Source organism: Centruroides sculpturatus, unplaced genomic scaffold (genome assembly GCF_000671375.1).
Source record: "Centruroides sculpturatus isolate CEXI.00-Female unplaced genomic scaffold, Cexi_2.0 scaffold337, whole genome shotgun sequence".
In the NCBI taxonomy this organism is placed as follows: Eukaryota; Metazoa; Arthropoda; class Arachnida; order Scorpiones; family Buthidae; genus Centruroides; species Centruroides sculpturatus.
This window is the reverse complement of record NW_019384508.1, coordinates 24357-49810: the sequence shown is the minus strand read 5'-3', so window position 1 is coordinate 49810 and position 25454 is coordinate 24357. Positions and strand designations below refer to the sequence as shown.

Below are 25454 nucleotides of genomic sequence, written 5' to 3'. Positions count from 1 at the left end.
TATTTAAAATTTTTTAAGCGAAATCACACATTAAAATATTTTGAAATTATATATGAATTTAAATTTTACTAAACATAAAATAAAAGTTTAATAAAATGATTTTATTATTAAAGATTTTTGTTTTAAATATTTTGAAAACATGTAAATTCTTCATTGTTTTGAGAAAGTATGTATAATGTGTCACAAATTTTCATTATAAGAATTATTTCTTTTGCTAATATTCTGTGCAAGAAATATTTAAGAGTTTAAATATATTCTAAAAACACTTTAAACTGGATTGAAATCTTATATTCACCCACAAGACACCCTTTATCAACAGGTTCATACTGGGCTTCATAAAAGTGAAACCTTCTCCTTAAAAGTGACCTCTCCTCATAAAAGTGAAACCTTCTCAATTATTTCAAATGCATTTTGGGTTCCACAAGTCTGATGCCCTTCTTCAGTCTTCAAATGGAAATAAACGTATTTTCTATAATTTTCTAACAAAAATCAGGAAAAACACCAAGTATTACCTGAATGAACACTTTAAAATAGCCACTTACACACTTTAACATAAAATCCATCAATCAACAATCCTCTGGCATCACTGGCCATAAAACAGTCGTAAATTTTAAGCCTTTAAAACTCCTATCTTTCAACTTTCTCATTTACATTTTCCTAAATTTTTATTGGATTATAATGCAAAGCCATTACGTTTTTGTACTAATTCCTGTCTAAATTAATATCATTGTCCATTCTGTTTTTGCATTTTAATATTTTGTCATCTTCCAATACTTATCTTTATAATTCATATTTTTCTTTCTTTGTTACTATTGATACCTTTTTTCTATAGACTGGAAGGAAAGTAGCTAGGAATTGAGAAATTGATATAATTTCTATATTTTTAATGCAATTATGATGAAAATTATTTGACCTATACCCCTTAATAAATGGAAATATTGATGCACACCTTAAAATTCAATGCAGGCATTGGTGCTATCCATCAACTATTTTCCTCAAATTGTGACGTGGCTGGATGGTCACTTCTGTGTGTCTGCAACCAAACCTGTGGTCATGTTAGCTTCAAATGACAATTCTTGATCGTTTACAGACAGATTGTAGTATGATGTCTCTTCACCAAATGCCACCATCTCTGCACAGCAACTACTAATTTACACACCTCACTGTGCAGCAATCTGCACTCAATCCTGAACAGACATGAGTGGTCAGCCATCTTTCTTTTTTTGCCACAATGCATGCAATCCCTCTTGGTCACTGTCCATACTGTCAATGCAGGAATTATAAAATTCCATTGATTGATTACATGTGCGCGCACACATTTTCTTATGATTGAATTATTCTTACAAAAATTATAGTAATTTCTCAATGCCTAGTTACTTCCCATCCACCCTATATATTAAACCATTCTCTATTACAATGAAGTGCTATACCAAAATTCTCATACAGTAGAACCTCGATTATCCGCCCCCAGATCAACCGACCCCTTGGTTAACCGACCGTCCTAGTCGGCAAATTTCAAATGTCCGCTAGTGATGTGGCGCTACAATATTTGGCTATGTCTTGGCTACTTTAATATTATTTTTACGTGTTTTAGCTGGCAACACTCATTCAACCATGAAAGAGAGCCAGTATTTAAACGAAGCTTAATTTTCTAATTTTAACGATACAATAGCGACGATTATTATTTTAAAAAATTTTTGTTAGGCTTAACATCGATGAAAATTCAACGCAAAATAGGTTAATAGCGATATACTAATATACTAATTACATGGGATATAATAATATACTACACTAATAATGGATTTTTTCATACTTTTCGGTTATCCGACTTTTCAATTATCTGACCAACCCCAGTCCCCAATTAGGGCGGATAATCGAGGTTCTACTGTAATTGTTTTTAATAACCTTTACATATCCTTTAACTTTTTTTTTTTATATTTTCTAATTAACCCACAATATATTTGAAGTGACAAGATAGATCCAACTTTTACAAACATCATGATAAAGGACATCTTGTAAATGATAGACTACAATCCATTTTAAAATATTTTTAGATAATAGAAATGAATACTTCATAACTGAGGTTCAGAATTAAATATATTCACCTGTATTTGATGAAGTAGCTTCTGCTAAGGCAGCCAAAGTTGCTAAAACAGAAGTACTACTTTGATCAGAAACATCATCTAAAATATATAATAAAAATGATTTTAATATTGAAAATCAAATTTCTTTCTATATTATAATTATCCTAAATTATTTCTAATTATAAAATGTACAAAATGTCTCATATAGTTAAATTTTAAATTCTATAGAAACAAATATTATTTACCTTCTTCTACTTCAGTTTTCGGTGTATTACCAATAGCAGAAGCTGCGGCTGCAGCAACAGCAGCTTTCTGTATGTGAGCAAGATTAGCATGAAGAAAGATGGGCCTATTGCTCTTTCCTAAAGAACACATGGGTGAAGATGTAAATGATATACCACTCTGACTACTAGGAATATTTGTTGTGTTGGTCAGTTTAGCTATTGGTACTTTTACATCATTATTCGAAAAAGTTTTAGTTGTTCCCGCACAACTTGGTTTGATTTCTTCTTTTATTTTAGGCTTGTTATTTACATATTCCTAATAAAAATAATGAGTTATATAAAAATTAATGATAAAATTCATTTAAAATAATCAGTATTTTATATAAACTTTACTGAAATTAAATTTCCAATCTATATTATCCAATAAAACTTTTAAATAGTATTTAGCAACTTAATAAATCAGCCAATTAAATTGTTACTATACCTGTAAAAGCTGTATCAAATCATTTCTGTTATTATCTATGGCAATGTCAATAGGAGTTTTGTCAAATTTGTTAGAAATGTTTACATCAGCACCATGCCGTAAAAGACTATGAATGACGGATATATTGCCACGTTCCACAGCCCAATGAAGGGGTGTCATTTTTAACTAGAAAATAAATTACATTAGAACAATTATATATGTATTTAACTATATTATTTCATATATGTAATATTTAGTAATAATAATTCAAAATTAACATAAGAAAAAATTTTACTGATAAATTAAATTAATTATGCAACATTTTTCAGAGATTAATATTAATATTTTACAAAAAGATACTTTTTTTATTTAATAAAACATAACATTTGAGAAAAATCAAATCCAAAGTTTTATATCTTTTTCAGTTTGTTAATCAATATACAACTTATAATTTCAAATTATCAAGACATTTTCTAAACTTTGACATTTCCAATGTCATTTATGAGAAACAAATTGGACTTCCAATTGCATTTTTATACATTATACACAAAAAAGAGTCTACTACTGTTGTATAATTATATGAAGAACATAAAATACCTACTGATTTTACTGATTATATCAGATTAGTAATTTAAAAAATTAAATATAAGTCAAAAATATCCTCCACTATAAAAGCGATTTACAATAGTAAATAAAAATGATGACAATCATTCAATAAATATTGGATCATCTACACTCAGTACATTTATTTAATCATTATATGGATCAGGAACAATCTCTTTATCAATGGATTGTGTTTTTGATAGTTAATTGCAAAAACAACATAACAGTATATTCATAATAACTGTTTTTTAGAATTTGAAAATGAATAAAGATTTTTTCAATTTTACCAAATTCTATCCAATAATAGTTTTAGATTTGCATTATTTTATAACAATACTTTTGGATCGTTTGAAATTTGTAAATTTAAAATATAATGATAACAATAAGTAAAAAGCAACAAGTACAATGCTATGAATAGCTTTTAAATTTGCTTAATTCAACTATTTCAATCAGAAAATTATTTATCACCATTTATTGCAAAAAACATTATTATTAACCTTCAATTAGTCAAACACACAACTATACAAAAATATTTAGGCACATATGAACACAGTGATACCCCGAACTTACGCGATAGGTGGGACCGAGTGATAACCGCGTAAGTCGAATTCATGTAAGTTGGGGTATAATTTCGCAATTTGTGTAAAACCCAAGTCGGATGTATGTAAGCTAATAAATGTTCTCGTTAATCTTATCTCGTCTTTTGATTCGTTCACGGTTAGAAAAAATCACCACATAGAGTCTCTCGAGTCTCCGTAGATATAACAAACACAGAAATAAATAACACAAAATAAATTGTGGCTATGTGTTGATTCCGCACGACATGTCTGAACATGTAAGCCGAACAATAGTGTGGGGGAATTGAGTAACCGAGAGTTGCTTGGCGCTCAAACAAAAGACGAATCGACGAGATTTGAAAATCGCGTAACTCTGTGTTTGCGTAAGTTGGGGTATTACTGTATATAAATGTTGAGAATAAATCCACACATAACACAATGAGACAACTTACAATTTGTTTACATTAATTACAAACTGGTTTGATTTTTGATTAAATCACAAATGAAAAACTGAACAGAAAGAAAAAAGTTACAATATTTTCAAATTTGTTCTCTGTTAGATTTCTGCCAAACTGAAGATGAAAAAACCATAGGTTGTGTAATTCAGTTTCAATTGTATTTTCAGGTAACATAGAGCCTAGGCCTTAGGCTTTAGTTTGAACTTTGAACTCTGTGTTAACTTGTGTTATTTCAAAAAACTGTCTCCTAACAGTTCTCATTTGGATGTTATATATAAAATTTAGGAACATAAAAACTATTTAATTGTAATTTTTTAAAAGTGTGTTTTGTTTCTTATTGTAATTGTGGTCCGAAGCCTGTGTGTCCTTACATTGTCTAACCATATAGATGACTATAAATTTATTTTATTACATGATTGTATTATATTATTATTATATATAAGATATTATTATTATTGTGACCATATCCACAGATCTAACCAATTCAAAACAACATTTAATACTCAAAACAGCAACTAAACAGTATTTAGTACTCAAAACTGAATTAAGTGTGCAGTCAAAGTATATTCTAAACCAATAGACCATGAGATATGTTAGAAAAATATTTTTAAAAATTTTGTCTATTTGTAATTTTTAAGAAAATGAACACAATATCATTTATGAATAAAAGTTTTTATGTATAAAAAATTCAATACCATGTCTTTTGCTTCAATATCAGCACCATGTCGTAAAAGTAACTCAACAATTTCAACATGTCCTTCTTGTCCAGCAACATGAAGAGGAGTACGATCAACTTTTGTTCTAGCGTCCCTGCTGATTCCTGCTCTCAACAGTACTTCAGCTGTTGCTAGATGGCCATACTGAGCTGCCATATGCAAAGGCGACGTTCCCAACTATAAATATTTTAAAATAAAATGTTTATATATTGCAAGTATATATAAAAACATTTTTGTTCTAAATTAGATTATCATCAGCTTTACTAGCAGTGGTTAGAATGTAAAGCATGTTATAAAATCAAATTCAAGATCAAATACATTTACACAACCAAAGTCAAAAGACTGTGACACATGCATGGTATGCAATAAACACAAAATTCTGTGTATTATACTTACTAGTGTGATATTGTAAATGTAGACAAAATTATAGGCAGAAAAAGGCAAAACACAACTAGTTATACAAAAGCACTCTTAAGGGCAATTTATGGATTTATTTCAATCTGTTGCATCGTTTTTTAATTAGTTCCTCTCAACCCCATATGCTTAGGGCGTATTGTCCATCTAGTATCAGCGATCAAATATACATATATATGCAAATGAAGAACACTAGGAAATACTGGAATCTTCCCAGAGTTCTATTTTTGCTGAAAGGTACTGTAGACAATAAAGAACAGAAAATGGAATTGTTACTGTGCAAACAGTACATAATCATGTCCCAAAGAAGATGTTTACAGGAAGGCTTCACAAGACTGGACTCTACACCTGGCAATTGGCATATGTGTGCCTTTAACCTCCAGACATAGACAGGTCTGCATGAAGTGATGTCAGGAGCATGTAGGCTGGACTCAACAATGGGCTCATGTCCTGTTCACAAATGAGTCTAGTTTCTCCCTGGAATCTGATAGCAGATGTGTATTGATCTGGAGGAAAGTTGGAGCCCATTACAAACCACAAAACATAGCAGAAAGACATGCTTTTAATGAATGTCTGGGCTGGGTTTTCATTAGGTGGATGCACCAACCTCCATGTGTTTGATGGAGGTACCATTACTTCTCACAGGTATTGAGATGAGATACTGGACACTATGTTAAACCTAATACTGGTGCAATGGAAAAAAATTTCATTTTAATGGATAATAATTTATCGTCCACATCGAGAGAGACTGGTTGACCAATACCTTTATGAAGAAGAAATAGAACAAATGGAATGGTTTGCATATTTTCCAGATCTCAAAGCCATAGAACAGTGGTTCCGAAAGTGGGTGCTATCGTCCCTCTCTGGGCAGTGAGTAAATCTGGAGGGCAAAAAGAAGCAAGTGGGCAGCACAGGGATGCTGGAGGCAGGGTACTGAACGGTGACCATAGGCAAGGGTTGGTGTCACTGACAACCCTTACCTTTCCTCTTTTAAAACAGGTAAAAAGAAACATTGCAATTAATGATTTCCAGATGCTGACAACAATGTATGGTAGCTGCTATTTGCCTTAATGACTTGCCAGATCCATGCAATAAATATATTTCACAAATTTCTTGTTCTGTTGGACTGCAACCACAATGCGTTGTTTAAACTCCTTTCAAAATTTCTGAACACTGTTTAAATTGCCACCATATTTGATTTCAAAACTATTACTGCCCTCTATTGTTAATAATAAGAAGAGCAATTTAAATTATTATACACTTTTAGTCATTTTTAAGCATATGTTTACAGTCAAAAATTAAAAAATTGAAATAAATTTTAAACTTGTAATAATTTTAATATAAAAATTTATCAAAATGTATTAAATTATATTTAAAAGCTGTAGCTATAAGTAACTTTTATATGTTTTTAACCTAAAATTAAAAAAGCTTCAAAAACAGGTATGTTTATACTTTTTTTGTGGACTGTACATAGGAACTAATACAATTGGATGTTTTAGAAACTTTTGTTCAATAACAGGTACCCAATACAAATATGATGAGATCCAAAAAAAATTACCATTGTGTCATCCAATTTAGTCACCCTTGGTGACAGATGGACCTCTAAGCATGTAGGGTTGGGAGAAAATAATTAAAAAATAAATTCACATATTGCCCTTAAAAGCACTTTTGTATAACTAGGTATACTTTATCTTTTGCTGACTATAATTTTGTATGCAGTAACATTATCACACTGGCAAGTATGATAGATATGCATGTGGTATTTTTTGCATAAGACACATGCATCACTGTCTGTTGATTTTGATTGTTTAATTAAATGCTTTGATCTTGAATTCAAGTTTAGAATGCTCTTCACATTTTAACCACTAATAGTAAGGCTGACGAAGTCATCAGCCTTACTATTTTAGAACAAAAACAACTCTATTTTTTTATAAATGTTTTGATTTCCTGAAAAAGCAATAATTAAGGATAATTTGTGAATATAGTGGCAAATGTCTGGAACTTATTCCATGCACACGGATATCTTCTCTCTACTCAATAGTACAAATAACAAAAATTTATCTTTACTTATTATTCTTAATATCTATATATTATAATATTTATACTAACCCAATCTGTTGTAAAAGGAGCACCATTCGTCATTAATTGTCTTACTTCTTCTGTCTCTCCAAGCCTAGCTGATTCAAGAAGACGTTTGCCTAAGTCCACAAGGGACATGGCAGAATTTTCAGGTGGCTATAAAAAAAAAAAAATTCTTAAATAACCATATCACATTTTTAAAATTAAATTATTCTATACTGATTGATTTAAATACAGTAGAGCGTCGATTTTCCGAAAGTCAATCATCCGAAAGAATTACAGTCGGCAAATTTAAATTTCCGCCAGTGCTGTGGCGCTTCAATCTTTGGCTATGTCTTGGGCTACTCAAATATTTTACGTTTTTGATACTAAATTAACATCTGAAGTATAATTTTTTATTATTTTTATATTTTTCAATATATTTATTTTGTTTGTACAAAATAAAAAAATAATTTTTAACGATACAATAGTCTTTGTTACACTTAACATCGACGAAAATTCAACGCGAAGCGACACGCAACGGAGAAAAATTTAGACATCGGATACATTAAACTATTTTTTCGTACGTAAATCAGTTATCCAGACAACCCCAGTCCCCAATTGATTCGGAAAATCGACACTCTACTGTATATTAATTTTTGTAATGAAATATTATGGTTTTGTTACAGTAATATAGTCAAATTTAAAACAAAGATTACTGCTGTATAATAATATCAGTAATAATACTTTAAAATAGATGCATTTTACATCATGTTTCAAATAAATACAAAATTATTCATTTTGTCTAGTAACTACAAGAAAAATTTAACTTATATTTCATTTATATTTAAAACGTGATTTAAAATTAAAATGTTGCTAGATTTTTTGCACCATAATTTCATTAAATTTTTTAATTAATTATTATTATAACTTGTAAACAAGTAAGCAATATTGTAATGTTGTATGAAAGGAACTTTATTAACTTTATTAAAGGAACTTTATTAATGCTGAACTCAGTGAATTTGTATCCATAAGTTGTATGAAAGTTAAATTAATTTACAAATTATCGTATTCACATAAAAATAACTCACACCTGATTTTTAAACCACACTTCCAGAAAAATAGTTTAATGTAGATAAAATACAAACATTTTTTATCTACACAGATCTTAAGGCTAATATGTTCCAAAATGGAATGAATTTAAAATTATTTTAAAATGTTCAAATACATAAATAATGCACAATTGTGCATAATGTGATACAAAATAACAAATTCTGTAAAATAAAAGTATAAATCAGAATTTACAAAATTGTTTAGATCATCTGTCATTGCAAAAGCTCTTTTCAGATTTGTATCTGGATCTTGAGAACCTCTAGTGTCCTGATTTGGTTGTTATGTTTAGATTGTCATATAATGGAAGCTTGTCCAGGTAGGTTTAAACATTGTTGTCTGTGGTGTACCTGGCTAGGGTGGTGCTGTATTTTCTTTTATCAATACCATACCTATGTTCCATACATAAGCCTAATTAGAATCTGTAAACTTCCATAGAATCCTATAAACTCCTTGTATCCTAAGCATGTTGGTGTTGCCTTTCCATTTCTGAGGATAATATATATAACTTCTCCATGCACACCGGGATGTGTATAATAAATAAATTGTATTTTTTGTATTTCTTCACACCAGTTAAAGGCTCGAGTAAGTAGGTTTTATTTATTTATGATATTATATATAATGGGGAACACCCTTTATAAGTTAATCTATCACTTTCCAGATGAGTAATTTCTTTATATAAGCTTATCATGTTGTAAGCATATATCATAAACCTGTGGGCACTATGAGTGTCTATATTTGCTACGTATTGCAAGCTCAGCAAGACCCACAATGAGGAAAGCCAGATGTGCCAATTATCATTGACATTCACATGGACATACATCAGGAAGTTATCATGTTTTCTATTTTTGCTAATATAAGCCACAACCCAACTTCAGATCCTTAAAATTCATTAAAAAAGTGTGACTCACTTTTATGTAAATACAGTAACTTTTAAACCTAATTTGAGACAACAAAATTACTATTAACACAGGGGTGCACAACCTGCGGCCTGCGGGCCACATACGGCCCCCCTATCAATGTTTATGCGGCCCGCGGACGGTACAGGCCAAATACCTTCTTTCGAAGTTTCTAAGTGTAGAACTTTTTCCCTTTCACAAAGTCATTAGCACCCAACTGTTTTATGACTTTCCCTGAGGTGAGAAATGGGGGATTGTTCTATAAATAAGTCTATTTTTAGCTAACACTTTCTGCTTTAGATATCGAATACCTATTTTAAAATGATGTTAGAACGTCATTTCCGATGTTATCGGGAAGTTTCTATTTTGGCGGGAAATCTTCAATTTTATGCTTNTGTCATGGCAAGTGGCCTTTGGTAAAGAAAGAACATGAGTCATTAAACAAGTAATTATTTCACAAAAACTCACACCTTTATAAATCCAGCAATGAATTTAATAAAAGTAAAATTTTTGATCAGTTTCACTGATCTTCTTCAGTTATAGAATATAAAGAAAGGGAAAAATAAAAGAATGTAAATACAAATTTATGTTCTTTTATTTTTCCATTACTTTATATTCTGTAACTGGAGATCAGTGAAATTGATCAAAAACATTTTTATTTTTATTAAATTCATTACTGATTTATAAAGGTGTAAGTTTTTGTAAACTATTTCCTCCAGTTATTCTCGAATTTCATAGAGCAATTATTTATTGATACATTGCTACAATGCCTGGCTGAAATTTTTAATCATGTTTTTAATTTGTTTAATTTAAAATATATGCTATTCACCTCAAATTAGTACTGTATAGTGTCTTGCCCCTGAACATCATACTTTTCTATTAGCAATGGAGCTGTGCCAGTCATCTAATTAACTCCTTTCAGGGGAAAATTTTTGAATTGAAATAACATGACTTCTATCAATAGTGTGCATCAGAAGTTTATATATAGTTAATCAGGACTTCCTGCCCTTAAACTTTCCATATATGGTCTGTAATTTCATTTATGTAATACCGTTCTTGAGATTAAGGAAAGACAGACAACAGTGAGAATTTAGAGGTCAAATTGCAGCCTAATAATAATAATAACTACAGCTATGGTGTTTTAATTACATTTTGTTACTGGATAACAGTTTTAAACAAAATGCAATTATTTTTGTTAGATATTGGATAATATAATATTCTTCCATATATTACAATTCACTTATTAGTACGTTTTCTTTAAAATGTATAAAAACTGTAATTTGTTTCTATTCTTGTCAATCTTACGTTATATGATGTTTTTTTACAAATAATCTAAAAACTTATGTAAATCTCTGAATATTAGAAACATATATTTTTTATCTTAAATAATTTAAATTTTTTTATTCTTAGCAAGATATATTACCAGATATAAATTCACTAAAAATAATTGCATTTTAGTATAAAATTAAAAGTAATAGGAAAATAATTAAACAATAAAGCTACATTTATAAAATTATTTTTAGACTAATTTGTTTTATGGATGCAACAGAGCTTGCATATCAAATTATATAATATATAAGACATATAAAGCATACATTTTGTTAATTTCATATTAAATTCTAATGCATAAAACTTAATGTGAATTATTTATATTAATATTTATGCTTTAAATTTTAGTTGGATATATATGGAGAAGTATAGCAACTCAAAATCTAATACAGTGATGTAAGATAATTTAAAAAGATACGCACATTGTAGCAATATAAAAGATACAATAATAGAAATCAAATACTTAGAGAAAAAGTACATCAACAATTTACATTACTTAAATGTATCTAAAACATATTAACGCATTACTGCTATATTATTTTTACTATATTTGCAATTCTAAATTTTTCTTTCAAAAATTAAATATTTTTTAAACTTTATAATGCATCTTAAAATATATATTTCAATCACAATTTAGAATTAAAAAAAATCATTCAAATTGATGTTTTAATTTTCAATACATATTTTTGAAAATATTTATAAGTCAAATAAATCAACTGATTGATTAACCATTATCTGAAATGTTTGTCATTAATATTTACAAAAGATCCTTTTTTGATGTAGAGAAAATCATAGATTCTTTAGTAGTAGTTTGGTTTTATGATGTCATCACTTCAGCTGTGGATATTAATCATTTATCTGGAATCAATTTTTTTCCTCTATTTATATACTTTCTCTACATTTACTGTGTATATGAATAATTTAGAAAGTAATACATTAATTTTTTTTATTCATTTCTGTTTTTTAAAAAGTTTGTTTTAATTTTTTGTATTTAAGGAAAGATTATAATATCCAAACTGCTTAAACTATATAATCATATTGAATATTTTATTTTTTTAATATTTAAATCAATTAAAGTATGAATGTTTTTAAACATCTTTCTTCATATAATTGATAAATACTAAATACTAAAAACCATTTGGTTATTATTAAAGTTATTTAAAATTAAGCTATGGAAAACATTGCTTTAAATTTTGAATTATAATTGAAGATGGCAATAAACTATTTGAATATAACTATGTAATTTAATTTATACCAATAAACGTCTCTTAATATATCTTTGTAACTAATTGCTATATTTTCGAGCATATGCATATGTGAATTGTATAACAGATAGAATTTCATCAGAGATACAAAATGACAAAGTTCAATTTATTTGTCAAGTTTACATCTACATGTGATTCATTTTATATTGTAAGATATTACAATATTTAATTCTATAATTATGCAAATTAAATAGCAATTTTTAATTAAAAAACTATTTATTTATTCATATATTTTTTTAAGAATTGTATGGTACACCTTTGATTATGATACCCTGAACAATTTATAACATCTTTCAGCACTATTCAATCATCATATTTGTTCATTCTAAGTATTCACATTTAATAAAGCAAAAATAATTAAAGTATTATCATTTTTTAAACAAACTTCATAAAATAGTAATTACTCAAATATTTGAAATTATACTATATCCCACAAGCAATGTACTGTCATGGCAAGTGGCCTTTGGTAAAGAAAGAACATGAGTCATTAAACAAGTAATTATTTCACAAAAACTCACACCTTTATAAATCCAGCAATGAATTTAATAAAAGTAAAATTTTTGATCAGTTTCACTGATCTTCTTCAGTTATAGAATATAAAGAAAGGGAAAAATAAAAGAATGTAAATACAAATTTATGTTCTTTTATTTTTCCATTACTTTATATTCTGTAACTGGAGATCAGTGAAATTGATNTTGAAATATATATATATATATGTATAAAAATTTGTGTTACTACTATAATATTAATAAAGTATTAAATGTACACCATATTTAATCTTAGTTTTCTTATATAAAGAATAAAAAATTTTAAACTTATTATAAGAAACAATAAGAATTAGAATTAATAAATGGAATGACATAAAAATTACATTTAATATATATTATAAAAAGAATCTATGAAGCAGACTTTCAATGACTTGAAGTGAAAAGAATAGAGAAAAACTTTTCATGTTAATAAAATTTTGAGTTATGGAAACTTTTTATTTTAATGAAACAGTAATTATCACAATATAAACAATATAGCTAGACTTAAATACATTATATAAAATATAAAAGAATATTTTTATATGTAATGTACTGTATTATAATACATTATTTTTTAGATAATTATATATATGAGATAACAAAACATTGACACTATTTGTAAAAAAGTCTGTTTTATGAGTTTGTTGTCCACGATTCATTGCTCAACAATGTTTTTAATGTGGTCGACCAACCTCAAAAGTATCTTATTTTATGAATAATGTACTTTTTAGAAAGTTCCTCAAAAGCTCAAGTGCCTTTCTTGCTTCCCTACATATAGGAAGAACAGATATTTGTCCTTGACAGGATTTATTTCATCCTCATCTTCACTGCTTCTCTCTTGTGCTTAGTTGTTTTGCTTTGGCAATGATGACATCCTCATATAAGTGTCTGCATAAAACTCGATCATCATCAACATCGATAAAATTTTCATCATTTACTGCTGTAGTAAGATTGGTCCAGTGTTTTTTGACATTGTCAATGGATTCTGATAGAAATTTCAATTTACTTAAACTATCAATAAATTGTTGACTAAACTTTATTTCGTAAATAAATTGCAAAGGAGCTTTGTAGAACTTCAATCCAAGCTTTGTTAATCATCTGATTGCATCTGGCAGATTTAGTCCAAACTCACATGACCCATCATCAATAACATGCAACATCTTTCATACAATAAGCTTTCTTTACTGCAATTTAAAGTTTTGAATGATTCTCTGATCTAAAGATGGCAATCTAGAAGTTGGATTTGATGGTAAAAATTGAATTGTTAAAGCTTTCAGAGTAGAAATTATCAAATGTATGTCACAATTGTTGATGATGAGAATAATTTTTCTGATAAAATCAAACAAACACATATGTATGCACAGATGTAAACACAGATAAATGCAGATGTTGAAGGGCTGATAGTGGGAAGAAGTTGATACTTTTTCTGGTTTCAGCAATTATGCAGGTGTCTAGCTTTTTCAGTAAGTCAGAAAAAAGTATGATTTTCAACAGGAGAGTAGTTATAAAAACCAAATAAAATGATAAACATTTTCAATCTATTTAAGGCCATCATCAGGCAACACATTCAAAATAAGAAATCAATTCATATTTTCAAATGTAGTATATATTCAAAAACAGAACCCATAAAATTAATAACAAAATATATTTTATTTTATTTCATGACTGTTGAGAAATATATGGATCAATGCAGGCACCTATAAATATGAAGGGAGAAATAGACCAGTTAACCATTTTTTTTACAAATGTCTCACATCATAAATTAAGAAGTACATAAAAGTGTTTTCTTATTTGCCTGTATAAAAGGAATATTAAAAAAAAAAATCTGTGCATTCATGCATTAAAACAGGGAGAACCATTGATAGGTTACAGAGCTTAAGCCTCCATTAATTAACACACACACAAAAAAACTAAAATCTGCTTGTCTAAATGTTATAACATTGTTTTTAAAAACTATTTATTTATCAGACCATCTGAAATACAATCATCTTACACATGTTAATAAAAAGTACTGATAATTATTCAAATATTTTTAAAAATTATATTGGATTCTTCTGGATCTGCCAATGTATTAAAATAAATAATTTTTTGATAATAGGGACTTGATTTGAGAGTCATGGTAATTTTTTTGTTCTCAACCCTGCTGCAAATTTTCTTCTCACAATGTTTCTAGTTGAGATTGAATCAGGATTGATCTTAATCTATTCTTCATATATTTAATTTTAAAAAAGTTCACCTGCAGTCTACTTAAGAAACTGAATAAGTTAAAAAATACTGTATCACAAACATTCAAAAGCTGAAACCTTCATACAGTAAACAACATCTTCCACCTGTCAAAAAACATTCATTTTAAATAAAATTTTTACTGCTGGAAAAGTGTAGAAGATGTTGTTTACTTTAAAAATTATTGACATGCAAGAACAACTATGAGGTAAGCTTTCTGGTATGTGTTGTATTTATATATTAATAACATGCATATGGCAATGTGTTTATTAATAAAAAAAATTTTAGATAAAGGAGCAATATGATATAAACCATCAACAAAAATTTCTGGATGCACCACTGGTATAGATATTTAAATATGTAAAATATATTTCAATAGATATTTAAATATATTTAAATAAGTTCAATTAATATATTAAGTTTTAATTGTAATTTTATAATAAAATGTCAGCCAAAAAGCATCAGTGTGCCAGTGCCCAGTATTATTGGCACCTCAGGAAGTTTCCCAACTTCTAATGGTCCCATTAGCTACAACATTCTAGATTCAATAAATAAGAATCTATCATCCATCCTCTGGAATAATTATTCTATTTTAGCAAACACACTTCCTAAAACAACTCGTTTCTAATTCCTCCAAATAACTTGAAGATTATAAAAAGAATCAATACAGTATGGTTTTAAAGATGGTTTCCACTGGAAGACCTTTTTCTGATAGGCAAAAGAAACCTCTCAGCTAATTCCTTGAGAACACTTCTATAATCGAAGATGAATTATAAGTTTTTATGTTACTCAACAGAATTCACCAAATTCACTACCCTCATAAATCCATCTAACTAGTTCTTACATTGGTCATAAATAAACGTCTCAAAGCCCAATAGTTCTATTACAGGCAAACAATAGCCGGCTATATTACTACTACTTGTAATAATTAAATACTGAGTAATTTGGCACTAGAGGTAGGCTGTAAGCACCATCTCTTATTAAATTTAATAATTATAATTCAATTAATATTTATTAAGTAATTTAGAAAATTTTGGAAGAAAGAATCTGTCCAGAGTGGGACTCAAATCCACAACTGCTGCTTACCATGTGAATGCATTAATCATGGTTATATGTAAATTAAATATGTCTGAAAGCAAAGGATCAGACAAAGGTTGAGGTAGTGTAATTGTCAATGCAGTTTTCTTGTCTTGTACTAAAAATATCTTGTATTTAGTCTTCAATATTTTTAATATATATTTCTGGTATGTTTTGTATTTATATATATTAATAACATGCATATTTCAACGTGTTTATTAATAACAAAAATTTTAGATAAATTTCATCCTAAATTTTTAGAAATTTTAGTGAAATTATTAAATTTAAAATAATGCAACAGCAAAACACACACAAAATTATAAGAACAGAATGAATAAAAATTTTGAGAATAATGAATCCTCGTTAGTTCAAAATTCAAGGGACAAATAATCACAACTTCAAATTATTGTGTTTTGAATTATCTGAGACATATTTCTGTGCAATTTGCAAAATGCCATGTAACTGATGTAATTTACTTAGCAAACAGAATATAGCTATATATGCAAAATACTATTTTCATTAATTAATAATTATTAATAATAATATAAACAAACAGCAAGTAAACAGTACATGTCAAGTGAGAACCTCATAGGAAGCAGACAGTTTTACAAAAAGTAAAGCAGAATTCCTCAAAATGTAGCCCAAATTACTTTTAAAGTAGCCTGAAAAGTAGTAAGTTGTTCAAATCTACCCTTACAAGTATCTCATTCTGTTCCTTATAGCCCAATCTTGCAACCCTGAAACCCAGCTGTATTTTATGAGATAAGAAAAAAGGTAAAATGAGGTAGAAAAAGGTAGTCAATGGGTAAGATGACACTCAAAAATATGTTACTGTAAAAGTGAAGCCATGTTGACCAGATTAGAGTTGTTCATGATCTATTATTCATTTATAGTATGGAGATACTGTACATCAGGGTCGCCAAACTTTTTTCATTGTCGACCACTACAACTTTTCGAAACCTCACATCTACCCCACCAAAAAGCACTTACTATTTTAATATCTATCTTTTAATTTTACATTTTTTACATTTATTGTACAGTACTGTACAGTACATATGTTAATAATAATTTTTGTAACTGACAATCAATAAGACGGATAAGCTTGATAATCCTTAGCAAGTTTAGCAATATTCGGTTCAAAATTTGTAAGTTTTAGTCTTTTCATCGACCCCCCCAATAATGTTATATCGACCCCCAGAGGTCGATATAGACCACTTTGGCGACCCCTGCTGTACATGAACTTCAATCTAAATACACATAGTTCTGAAAGAATTTTCACTTCAAAGTAGGCATATTCTGAACTAATCAAATTCCTTAGCAAATAAATCTATATCCCTGGCTTGGACAAATAGTACAGTTACAAACTAAAGGGATTTTGATCTAGCTGAGTTCAAATTAATGAGGATTTCCTGTAAATGTATTTAATATAGAAATTTATTCGTAATAACTTTATATATTTTTTTAAAACTGATATATGAAGTAATGAGCTATACTAGTGTAAATAAAGTGTTGGCTATAATAAAGTTTTAATTAAAATAAAATTGTGTTCCTTTGAGATATCCAGAAAACAAAAACTATGACAGTATTCACAATCAGTGTTAGGTATAAATAGGATTAAGTATTTAAATTGAAAAAAAATCAGAAACTGGCTGTAAATGCACAAATTTTCATAAGTTAACTTTAAAAAGTTAATTTAAACATTATAACAATATTTTATTAATCCAGGATCATAAAATGAACTACTTAAAAAGCATTTTCTCTTATATATCTAAGTTTTGAAAGATGAAATGAATAAAAGTAGCTATTCTATAGACATAATTATTAACTCTGTTTTTAAAATGGTTACATATTCATTCCTTAATAATTTTCTAGAAAAAATTCTAATGACAGTTATTTTATAAGCATAACTTTCATAAAATGATTTTAAATAATTAATAAAATTAGGCTCATTGCAATTATTTTGTGAGTAATAAACTGAGATTAAGATAGTAAATTATTATTTATTTCTAAACTAAAACATACATCAAATGTATTCACTAAGATCAACTTTCACTTCAATTTTCACTAAAAGTCACTTCAGATCATATATTTCTGTATTATTTTAGTTTTTACATTAAGATAAGTTTTATGGTACAACTAAGAACACATATTAATTAAATATTATAATTTTGATATCTACTAACCATAATTATTTTACATAATAAACTAAAATCACATAACTAAATTTTAAAATACAGTTATATAATTTATGAAAACAATTATTCAACAGAATATTTATTCTAAGTCATATATTACCATCAAAAAATATTTATTTACCAAATTATATCAGTCATTAAGTGACCATTATGTAAATAATTAAAACAATTTAGGAGAACAAGTAGACATTTTTTCCAATTTTCTAAATTTGATTAAAAGTATTCTAAATTGTTTAAAGTTGCAAATGTCATCTATAATGACAAATTACCTTTATCATTAAACAACTTAATAACTTAATAGATGATAAATAATATTTCAATATAATTTAGCAAATGATATGGTTTAAATATATTTTATAATAACAGTTAATCATATTAATGTTTTAAACATAAATTGGTCTAGCCATTAAAAGACAGAAAACTTATTTAAAAAACTTACTAAACATTTTTGAAAATCATGTTTTTTTTTTTAAATAAACAGAATGTATGCCAAAATTGCTTAGTTCAGAGAGCAAAATACTTTTTAAACAAATTTTTTGATTTCTAATAAACAAGATGATTTACATTTTCCTTCAAGTCAAGAAGTTGACTATCAATTTTAACTTGAAATATTTGTTAAAACATTACTTTTGTAAAAATTTTTAAACATAAGTAAATTATATTATCTATACATAATATTAAAATCACTTTTTCTTCCTTGAAAACACAAAATTTTAATAGAAATAATAAGAATAGAAAACATTACTATGTACAGATTTGCAACAACTATTTATTTTAATTTATATTAATGCATTGGTAAATATCATTCATCAAAAGATTTTATAATTTTAATCAGAATTTATATTTTTTACTTGACAACTAGAATATTTTTTATGAGTTGACTGCCAATTTTCTTCCATGTTCAGATACAAAAATTTGCCAAATTAATGGTTTTGCTAGACCAGTGTTTTTCAACCTGTGGGTCGCGACCCCCAGGGGGGTTGAAAAGCCTTACACGGGGAGTCGCAGGTGAAAGAAAAAGACAAGTGTTTGTAGGTCCTACACTACAATAAAAAAAAAAAACTAAAATTTCAGTAAGAAGGCTATGCCTGTTTATTTTACAGTACAATTGGTTTTTCGATCGATATTTAAAGAAAGAAAAAATTAAATACGTAGTTTTTAAAATCACTGATATAGTTTAAATATGGCCCTGGGGGGTCACCAGAATTTTTTAACTTGTAAAGGGATCGTGTATTCAAGAAGGTTGAAAAACACTGCACTAACTGAAATCACAGTGTGTGTTGCATGGTAAGGCTGCTACAGTTAAAATTGCTAGAGGTCACTGTAAGCAACTTACACTTTTGAAGGAATAATTCTACAATTGTTGCTTTGCAGTGTAAACACTATTTTTGTATAAATTGAATGCTCACTGAAAAATGAGGCAAAATTTTAGCTGATGTTATAAAAATTATGAAGATAACCAAAGACATACATATTCTCCCACCTAAAAAATTTTACAAATATTTTGTCATTTGTGACAGTCATGTTGAATTTTCTCTTTAGTATTTTCAAATTTCACTGGACTAGCACTATTGCAGCAAACTTAAAGCCAAGTCACAAAACTGTCTTTTAACAAAATGACTTTACTAGGTAATCCACCCATAACAACTCAACAATATATCTTAGACAACTAATTTTATGTATTATATGTTTCAAAAGCATTATGAGCTGCTAGAAACTTGAATTAAACATAATTTATAGTAAATGTGGACAGATATTTGTTTGCACTCAATATCACTGAAACTTACATCTTTCCTACATTTAACTACTGTATTACGTTTAGCTATGGTTTCTAATGTTTGCTAAAAGTTTCCCAAAGTAAAGGAATCTCCAGCAATTGCAGTGTAGATAATCTAACAGAATAAGCAATATCTGTGAGAATAAAAAGGATATGTAGCATATTAAGTCTGTAAGTTCTAAAACATTAGTAAGATATTAGTAAGAATATACTCCTCTATTAAGCTTGAACCTTATTTCTACATCCTTAGAAACTTTCTACTATCACATATTCCATATATCTTATCAATGCCTTTCAAACGTCTTACAGATGACAGATCTAATATGCCATATAATTTTTTTCTTCTTCAACAGTAAGATGTGCAAAATTCCCACAATCTTTGTATGGTGGTACAAAGATTGTGGGAATTTTGAGTTCTCCTTGTAATTATATCCAAACTAAAAGAGGTGCCAGAAAAATCAACAGTAAACCTGCAATAATATTATTGTTTACTTGGAAAGTTTTCATAAATATATTTTACTCATAAAATTCATTGCATAAAAAAAAATTGCAAAAATTATCATATATAATTTTATATATGTAGTCTAATAATTTAGTAAAAATTATATAGAAACTATATTTTGATCAACAATAAATATAAATTATTCATTAAATAAAATAATATTGTTATAATGTATATTTTTAAACTTTGTAAAAGCATCAACTTTACTTTCTAAGATTATTTTTTCTCCAATAATCCCATATATCTTATATTTTTAATTTCATAAATACTAAATTATCACTTCAAAAAAATTACAAACTTGACAATATCAAGAATTCAAATTTCTGTTTAATCAGAGTGTATGAAATCTCTCCAAGAATAAATAGAAAAATCAAAAAAATCAAAATATGACTCAAAGATTGCCAAACATTAGACTTAAAAGAATGTGAAGTAAGAGTGAAAAAAATAACAACATTAATGGAGAAATGCTTAAAAGACAGAAGCATGGTAGAGTGGGAGAGAGCCTGAATACTGCAGGAAAAAGATAACATAGCTGACATTAAGAGGCTTTGAATTTTTAGAGAAAGTCTATACAAACAAGTAGTTAATGTCAAGGATGTAGAAACCCTTCCTACTACATGGAACTAATATCTATGGCATAAACATATGAACAAACAATAAGTACAAAATGTGCAGCAGAAGATATACAAAACCATTTGTTAAACTTACAACATGACTCTTCCATTTCTATAGATTTTGTCATGTTGGGTTTCTCTTATCTGTAAATAAATTTTATCATAGAATGCCATAGCATCATGATTGGTTAAGAACATTTCAACATTTAATGTTTTTAACCACAGACAATTTTCAAACTATCAGAATTTTGTGGATGCTTTCAAATTTAGTTTTTTTTTTTTTTTGTCTCTGAAAACAAGCTAACTAGCTCAAATGTCAAAGGCAATGCTTTATTTTTCTATACTCCTAAATAAAGCAATATGGAATTAGTTATTGATATTTTTATTTATTTATTGCTATTATTACAAATATCTTTTAATGATTATTATGCTTTTCTTTTAGCTTCTAATCTGATAACTTATCACACCTTTTCAGGAAATGGTTTTACTTAGAAGTGTCTAATATGCATAACTATCTGAAATATGCATTTCAGACAGTATGTCCCTCTTCAGTTTAAAATAGATACTTTTCAGATAACAAATTCAATTCTGTTACATTACATTTTTAAAAAAGAAAGATCATAATTATAACACATCCATATAAAAAATTATTTTTGATTTTACTACTTTGTATATAAATATACTCACATTTACTGAAGACCATACTTAAATATATATAAACTCTAAAAATAAAATATTTCCAGAATATTAACGAGTAATAAACTCTTTATATCCAACTTCGAGTAATTTATCAAGACAAACACACCAAATAGCAAACGAATACTAAACCTTTATTTTAGCTTTTTTAAAAAATTCCATTTTAATACCATACCCTCCTATATTAATAAATACACAATGTGCCATTCAAAGTTGGAACTTAACAATAATTAATTTCACACCTTCCTTACATCTTGGAACACTCGGTATACCATTTGATTCGAATGTGTAGAACCTGAAGCAGGTCCATAACCTAGGCTAAAAACGTTTGTTTTCAATAAATATTGTTGGAAGACATAAGAAAGGTGTGAAATGAATTATTAAATACAGCTGACTCACCTTAAAACAACACCAATAAAGCAAATTCTTGCATTGATTTAAAGTGAATTTTACCACTGCTCTGGCAAAATGCCATTGTCACAATATTAATTTTCATGTGATAAAGCAAACAAAAATTTTACCAGAATTCATTAAACTAAACTATAAGTTAACTTAAAAACCCCACCCCCAGAAATAACCCTACTTCCAATAATGATTTTATTATTCATTTAAAAAAGTGCAAAAAGCAAAGTGGCACTGTAGTAAATGTTCTATTTTGAGTAAAACAGATTTTCTCCTATTAAGCAATGATGGGTTCAACCTCCGATTGTAGAGCAATTCAAACATCTCGTTTTAGCAAACTATTATACTGTACTCAGAAAATAGGAGTTAAAGTTTAACAATATCCCTCATTTTAAATGGATGAAGTCCTATGCAAACACATGCTAGTTTGCATAGTGATGCCAGGTTTGGCTACTTTTCATCAAATTTGGCTTCCTTTTACTCTTTTGGCACCAAAAAATATTTCCTACTTTTTCAAACAATTTTCAACAGAAAAAAAAATCACAGATTTCCTTTAGCATTTTGTTTTGTTTAACTTCTCTGATATACTGTACTGCACTTAAACAGCAAATATTATCTATGTTTCATTTTGTTTGATTTGAAAATCATTTAGATAATTTATTTTTGTAAATAAATCTAATTTCATTCAAAAAAATAAATGATAATTTATTTTACTCAGTAAATTAAATCAAAATATTATAATTTAGAGATCTTGATTACTTATTAATCCTAAATTCCATAAATTGTACAACCTTCACTACAATCCTGAAAATCATTCTTACAAGTTTTTGATAATTTGTTACTAAATTATGTTGTAAGGGTTACTCACATTTTTCCCCTAAAATGATCCATTATCTATTATTATCAAATCACAGATCCCTTTTTTATAATTGCATTCTAAAACATAAAACCCTGTTATTACTTCCCTCTTAAAATTATATTTTAAAAAATTACTCACATCATATGAGTTACTACAATGTTTATATTTCTATAATAATTTCCAAAGTCTTCTTCACTTGTTCAATTCTGTTGATATTATCAGGTGGAGGAAAAAATATTAGTCTTTAGTAATAAATAAATGTGTTTAAATTATATTATGCATTTATATATATTTATAGGAAAAGTCTAAAATTTTTAATAAAAAAAAATTGTTAAGAAATAAGTCCAGCAACAAGTTACATAACTTTCTGGTTGTTAAAAAATAACTTTACAGTACATTTTTAATTATAATAAATAAAATTGTGTGGGCACCATCTGTTATGAGATTTTGTTATAAAATTTTTTTATATTTTTAATTATTACAAGATGGCAAAAAGTTTGATTTTGAGGGTAGTGATGAGTTTCATAAAAAACTGTAACAGTAAATAAATAACAGCTTCATTAAGTCCTAACCCTCTTGAGATATAACACGACACCTATCTCCTCATCCCCTTGACCTTTAACCATCAAAATTTAATACCATCAATGCCTCTTATACACAAGCTACTATGCCAAATTTTGTTTCTTCATTACTCCATCCTAAGATATTAAACAAAATTGATGCCAACACACTAACACACATATCCATGGAATGTTTTCCTTCTTTTTTTTCTTTGTTCTTTTTTCTCTTTTTTGGGATTCAGAAGGTCTCAGCAGATTGCTAAAAAACTCAGAGGGTCAAATTTGACAAGATTCCAATACTTTCTCTTGTTATGTATACATAACAGCCAGGATAGTAAAAGAAAATCAGTTCTTAAAATTAAAATTTTAATTTTGAAAAGTAAGTAAAGTTAAAATTAAATTTTACTAACTAAGAAGAACTACAAATTTGTAATCCTTTATAAAATATACTAGTAAATAAAAACAACCAAAGATCTGATATATCTTTGTGTGTCTTAATGTCTTAAATAAAACCAACAAAAATGTAAATGTAACAAAAATAATTATAAAAAAGATAAATGTATATAGGAATGTATAGTCTTCAGTGAATGTGAGTATATTTATATACAAGTAGTAAAATCAAAAATAATTTTTTTATATGGATGTATTATAATTATGATCTTTCTTTTTTAAAAATTGTAAAAGAACTTGTAACCTGAAAAGGATCTACTTTAAACTGAAGAGGAACATAAAAGTCTGAAATGAATATTTAATAAAGTAGAACAGCAAAAAGCCTCTTGGTGTCTAAATGAAAACATTTCCCAAAAGGTATGGTGAGTCATCAGATTAAAAATTGATATAGAAGCTTAACAACAATTCAAAAGAACAAGAAGCAAATTTTTTATCAAATTAAACACAGATATATTCTGCTTCCTAATTCTTACATTCAAATGTATATTAAGTATTATTTCAAATAACTATCAGTAATANTTATTAAAATACCTTATAGGCTATAAAAAAATAATGTATATTGTGCATCACTTTAATCAAGATAATCCAATGAGTTATTAAGCTTTTAAAGAATATATTCAGAAGAAATAAAAAGTAAAAAGCTTTCAACAGCAAATGTTAAATTAAATTTAAGAAGTTCCAATATTCTTACGAACACTGTGTGTTAGCAAAGTAGTTATAAGAAAAAGAAATGAGATATAATTCTCTATTTGGCACTTGCAGCAAAATACTTTATAATTTTCAAATTTATTCTGCATAACTGAAATTATATAATAAATACATAAACAAGTTAATGAAGATTTATTACTTATACTTTTCATAAATAAATATCTTTTAAAAATAAATTCAAAATTCTGAAGAAATATTTTTAAACACAATTCATCCTATTAAGATGATGATGTCATATTCATAATGTTATTTTAACAATACTGTTTCTACACTGTTGTGTAACAGACTGGATATAATTTAAAACAAAAAATGTGCAGATGTGTTAGTAAATAAACAGATATCATTATAATACAATGATGCAAGCATCAAGCAAAAGTATTATATGCACAAAATGCCTATATAGGAATTATTGTAATGAATATGTTTTTTATGTTGTAATAAAGAAATCTCTGAAAATAAAAATAGCTATATTGGATTACAAATAGCTGGTTTCGAAAGACTGAAAGTTCATTTCATGAGTACAGTGTGCAAGAATCAGTGAAAGAAATCAATATGAGACTAATAAAATAATTGTTTGCATTTAGCTAACTCAAGTCATAAAAATGTATCATATAAATTTTATGAAATATATCTGTAACTAAGAGCACATAATTTATTGGATAGGCTACTATAATAATAGTATAT

The 25454-nt window shown here is 27.4% G+C and overlaps 1 protein-coding gene across 4 annotated transcripts in view; it reads right to left on the bottom strand.

Moving 5' to 3' along the window:
* Positions 1–25454, bottom strand: part of LOC111622277 (GA-binding protein subunit beta-1-like) — a 55037-nt gene that overhangs the window by 13294 nt on the left and 16289 nt on the right. For all 4 annotated transcript variants that reach the window (XM_023364632.1, XM_023364633.1, XM_023364634.1 and 1 more), the window contains exons 2-6: positions 7629–7754; positions 5085–5282; positions 2793–2957; positions 2330–2624; positions 2106–2183 (exon numbers count right to left, since the gene is read on the bottom strand). In XM_023364632.1, coding sequence (XP_023220400.1) covers positions 2106–2183; positions 2330–2624; positions 2793–2957; positions 5085–5282; positions 7629–7736 — 844 coding nt within the window. In that variant the 5' untranslated portion in view covers positions 7737–7754. The remainder of the gene's footprint in view (positions 1–2105; positions 2184–2329; positions 2625–2792; positions 2958–5084; positions 5283–7628; positions 7755–25454) is intronic.